The sequence below is a fragment of the Atta colombica genome, unplaced genomic scaffold, assembly GCF_001594045.1.
Source record: "Atta colombica isolate Treedump-2 unplaced genomic scaffold, Acol1.0 scaffold146, whole genome shotgun sequence".
In the NCBI taxonomy this organism is placed as follows: Eukaryota; Metazoa; Arthropoda; class Insecta; order Hymenoptera; family Formicidae; genus Atta; species Atta colombica.
The window spans coordinates 334353-339756 of NW_017259235.1; the positions used below are offsets into that span (position 1 = coordinate 334353).

Here is a 5404-nt window from a genome sequence, read left to right on the forward strand (position 1 = left end):
TAAAAATATGAAGACAAGTTTCACGAACAGCCAACATATGTCTAATACGTCCTATTCTTAAAATCAGGTATACATATATTTTATATATGTATGTATAAAATACATTAGAGTCAGATAGTTTAATCGCATAAAATAAATAAATTTTTAACATAAAATAAGATCAAACCTCTCGATATAGCTTTCGCGATTATCATTTTCGTTTTTTCTTTTTTCCTTGAGACATACGTACAGCTTCATTCAAACAACAATTACACTTGATCTTTTCTAATGTAGTAAACAGATCTCATAAATCTTTTAATGTGAAACGAAAAAAATTTGCTTACAAAATAATATAATTATTTTCATCATCGTTACAAAACTCGTAAAAACAATTTAACAGTAGTCGATTTTACAATATCATGCACATATATAAACTTTTTAATATGCTTCAGTCAGTGATCAAAATCAAATGCCAAAATATTGAATGTACTTGAATCATGCATACAATAACAATAAACACAAACAAATATTTTGAAGCCTTTGTTAGACTACTGAATAATAAACACCAATAATTTAAAATGATATGCATCAGATAATTTATTTCGACTAAAAATCGTTTTACAATCAATCATGTTAAATTAATTATTCCGCAGTCGATCACTCACTAAATAGGCACTCCAATTCTCATAATCTGAACGATTTTTAACATAGAGGATATCCCGAATACTTTTCATTGTAAATCTTCCCCAGAATTGTGGGGTGTGTCACGAATAATAAACAGACTCATTATACTAATAAGATTTATAGGACGAAATTTTTATGAGATCTGTATGCTAGAAAAGAAAAGACGCGAATATCGTGAAATTTCTCAGCAAAGGTATCGACTTCACCTGAACTCGTAAATTTGTATACTGTGCTCTGGAACATGTCTCAGATTCAAGGATTGATACCTGAAACAATGTACATAAAAGTATCGTTTTAATCATTTCGTACTGTATTCGCGATATGAATTTTTCTTAAATACAACATTATTGTATCCAGAAATCAAATATCATTAATTAGAAGTAGTTAGCATTACAACTACTTACGATACTCTAACTTATAATATAGCGTTTTACCATTCGGAACTACGATGATAATAAAAGCCTTCTATCGTGGCGGCGGATTTCTGGAAGCAAATATAGTAAAATCCTGCAAAGGAGGCACCATTGATATCTTTGATCGTATGATCAGGTACCAGGAAGTGCTCCTTCCACCTCATAAATACAAAATCTGTTCCTTTCAGTGCCTCGTAATCAAATGTATCGGAATTGAATGTTTTGGCGTATTGGCAGAACGACTCAAATTTACTCTACAATGAGATTGAGAAAAATAAATACAGATATAATATCAGCGACGAACTATATATGGCAACAACTTGAGTGATAAGCTTACGAACCCAGTGTTTCTTGTCAACATCCTCATCAGCATCCCATTTGCGAGTCAAAAAGGGATATTTTTTCGAGATGATTTCGCCGTCAAAGAATGTTGTCAATGTTGGAAACTCTTCCGTAAGACCTTTGATCTTCAGGTATCCACAGAGATAACTGTTTTCCTCGTCCACATGCTGTAATGGGGCAAACGCGATATAAAGAATCAAACTGATCTCATCCCATGTGTACCATAAACAATCCTTCCAGCTTATGTCAACTTTAATTATACGCAAATATGCGAATTATCTGCTGCAAAGAGGAAGGGAGAGAGAAAGGATGAAGAAAGAATGAGAAGAAATGATTAATTTCAGACATCCTTGTCGTCGAAAACGTTTCCTCTACATTCGTTTCGACGGGATCATGTTCGCCAAATTGTGGCGCAATTTCCGAAAAATGACGACATAACGGCGGCGCGAACGACAGTCGGGTCAGGGAGAGGGGACATGACAAGGAATGCATGACTAACCTGCAAAACCACCTCCACGTCGTAGCTGTTGCCCTTGGACTTTTGCGAGCCTTGGAAGCGCGAGCCGTTGTAAAGCAGGGACTTGGTGACACCCGGCTGCTTCGAGTTCGCGGGTGGCGGTGGAACCACGTCGACCTTCACCGGCATCCTCGCACGGCGTTGCTCCAAGCTTGCGTGCAGCGCGTTCAATTGTGATCCGCGACGGCGACGGTAACGGCGACGGTGACGGCGATGACGACGGCGGCGGCGGCGGCGGTGACGACGCGCGACGCGGCGCCCCGCATATCACGATAGAGTGATCGTGTCGCAATGACTGCCGGTAATCCGCGGGGATATGGACGTTTTTATGCACCGAGCCTCGAACCCAGACCACGAGCGAGTCCAGGGTGGTTCCCCCCTCCCCCCGCGGGCAAGGAGTCCTCTCCTGATTCCAGGAGTGTTGCGCCTCGCGTGACGCGTCGCCGTTTCTTTCTTACCCTTTCCTTTCTTTCCCGTGAAACGGCCAGACGAAGAAAATTTCAACAAGAACCGAGCGTCCAAAGTTACCCGCTCTCGAGACGACGAGCGCCGGAAGCCGCAAACTTGACGCCGGAAGCTCTCCTCGAAAACATGGCAACCGTTTGAATCCATTTCGAATCTGAATGAATCGTTCAAGATAAATAATAAATATAAATTCGAATAAATTTTGTTATTTTTACTTTATTAAATAAATCCGCGCATAATTATTCGATAATTAGTTACTTAATATTCAATGTTATTAAAAACAATTACAAATATATTTTGCAATATTGAATCATATCTCAATATCGTAAATAGATCGGAAGTGGAATATAATTAATAATATAATTGGCAATTGCGAAACTATAAATAATAACAAAAGAGAAATAAAAAATTAATAATAATTAGCTAATAATAATTAGCTTATTTTATTCAATATTCTCTTGCAGGCAAATTGCATGCTTTGAAATTTTAAGATCATTCTAAAATTACCAGGTAAAATTGCAAAATGATATAACTATTAAATTAGACATCGTGTTACAGCTGTTAGTTTCCATTTTTCCAAATTAGACAACTTCAACGGATTTAAGACGCTGCACTGACCAGCCGCCCTGCGAACCCGTGACCCAACCTGATCTACTTTCCCTTTAATGTCAATTGATGCCAATGCAAGTATGGCGGAATTTGGCGATACGAACTCGCACGAGATGACAGAGAATCATGTCGATAAGCGGTGCAAGAATCAGTGGGTGCGATTGAACGTGGGCGGGACTTACTTCCTGACAGCGAAGACCACTTTGGCAAGAGATCCGAACTCGTTTCTCTATCGGTTATGTCAGGAGGACTCGGATCTTATTTCGGACAGGGTTAGTTGACACTGTTTCTTACCGGGAATTTCAAAACGAATCCGTCCGAATAATCGTCGTGTTTCATCGTCCACATTGACGTTGAGAATGATGACGAACTTTTCCCCAACGGAGATCCTTGCGCTTCCTCTATCGAAATGCAGTGAATGACTTTCCGTTTTGTTTTCTCAAGGATGAAACGGGAGCATACCTGATAGACCGCGACCCTATGTACTTCAGTCCAATCTTGAATTATCTACGCCATGGTAAACTGGTTATCAACAAGGATTTAACAGAAGAAGGTGTACTGGAGGAAGCAGAGTTTTACAATATCACTGAACTCATTCGACTAGTCAAAGAGAGAATTATTCTGAGGGACACTAGACCGCAGAGGGATTCCAAGAAACACGTCTATAGAGTTATCCAGTGTCATGAGGATGAACTGACACAGATGGTATCAACAATGTCGGACGGATGGAGATTTGAACAGGTATTAATAATTATTTCATTTATATTTACTTTATATTTTGTTAACTAAAGACTAAAGACTAAGTATTTTCTGACAAGCCACATGATATGATAATGTTTTTCATTGAGAAAACTAAAGCAATACTGAGTACTTGTAATTGAGTACAGATTGGTTTACATATATTTTCAATATTAATAAATAATTTAATCCTTTTTAGATTATGAGGTTATCATGATAACAAGAATATGTAATTAAAAGAGTTAAATTGTTTATTAACATTGAAATTATGTGAATCGATTAAATTGTACTCGATGTGTATCAGTGTTGTGCTAGTTTTTTCACTGTCAGAAATTAAGATTGAAATTGATTAGTTGGAAGAAAGGAAACCAATACAAAATTTAACAAACTTTATTTTGATTGGTCAAATCCAATCTCATTTCTCAATCTCAATTTCTAATCTGATATATGTATAATACAATGAATTATTAGATTCTTATTGTTTGTCAATGTTAAACAAAGACGAAATGATCACTATGCTATGTTGTATTTCTTGCTGGAAAGTGATTATTTATACAATTTCTTGCATACTTACTATTATATTAACGATATGCATTTCTTATTGCTTTTTTTTTAAATATAAATACTGTTTTTCTTTTGTTTTTATAGTTAATCAACATAGGTTCTCAATATAACTATGGTAATGATGATCACGCGGAATTTTTGTGTGTGGTAAGCAGAGAATACGGACCTAGTCAACTCAGCTGTAAAGAAGAGGAGTCTACGGATCGCGTCAAGGTACCGCTATCCTATTCGACTGTCTCCCATCCTTATTTGAGCCAAAGTAGCCATGATTGACGCGATCATTTTTATGTTTTTGTTGTATCTAAGCTGATATGATAGATGTGGGTTTATTAGCTATTCAATCACGTTTTTACTAAGTACCTTCACCATTTTTAAGTAAAACTATGTATCCCCTAAGTAATTCGGTATTATTGTTTTTCATGTTGGATCGCATGAGATAATTATTAAGGCAATAAACATCTATTATGGAAATGCGAATGCTTTCCTGTCTGAATGAAAAGATATTATAAATTTCTAAGCACTCCATAAGCAGTATCTATTATTATATGCTAAAGATCTACTCTTGCAATCCAACATTGATTTTTCTTGATTTCTAACGCTATTGTAAAATTAAATAACACATTTTTTTATCAGTTCTAATAAGATAAAATTAAAAAATTAAAACAAGCAGTATTATTTTTGATATTAACAATTTGCCTCTACTGATGGTTGAATTGGTTGGGTTGGGTAGAAAACCAAAGATGAGCTTTATCATTATACGCGATAAAAATGATTTATATATACACATTTATTACGAGATTGAATTTTATCTCATGTTTTGTCACTTACGCTTAATTCAGCAATACATTTTTCTGCATATAATATTCTTGACGATTGCTTAGAATTGAATTATTTTGCTTAATTATTTTATAAAGGGACCAAATGAAAAGGAAAACAATTTTGTTGTAGACATGAAATGTTCAGCAACAGATTTTATTAGGTGGCTTAATATTTTCTTCAAATCAAATTTAGAATAAAAACCTGTCAATCAAATTTTCAGTTTGTTTCATATGTATTTGTGTGCGTGTGTGTCTATATATATATATATATATAT

The 5404-nt window shown here is 35.6% G+C and overlaps 2 protein-coding genes across 3 annotated transcripts in view; one reads left to right on the forward strand and one right to left on the reverse strand.

Moving 5' to 3' along the window:
• Positions 1-586: 586 nt before the first annotated feature.
• On the reverse strand, positions 587-2245 carry LOC108685102 (glucose-induced degradation protein 4 homolog). The gene is made up of 4 exons (XM_018189743.1): positions 1918-2245; positions 1418-1585; positions 1098-1330; positions 587-929 (listed from the first exon to the last, which is right to left on the reverse strand). The coding sequence occupies exons 1-4, from the start codon at positions 2062-2064 to the stop codon at positions 866-868; spliced, it is 612 nt and encodes a 203-aa protein (XP_018045232.1). The 5' UTR covers positions 2065-2245; the 3' UTR covers positions 587-865.
• A 133-nt stretch (positions 2246-2378) lies between these two features.
• Positions 2379-5404, forward strand: part of LOC108685101 (BTB/POZ domain-containing protein KCTD5) — a 4132-nt gene continuing 1106 nt past the window's right edge. Inside the window, exons 1-3 of one of the 2 annotated variants that reach the window (XM_018189742.1) lie at positions 2379-3281; positions 3454-3750; positions 4396-4524. In XM_018189742.1, coding sequence (XP_018045231.1) covers positions 3066-3281; positions 3454-3750; positions 4396-4524 — 642 coding nt within the window. In that variant the 5' untranslated portion in view covers positions 2379-3065. Of the gene's footprint in view, positions 3282-3453; positions 3751-4395; positions 4905-5404 lie in introns of those variants that run through there. The other variant, XM_018189741.1, reaches the window with a different exon arrangement.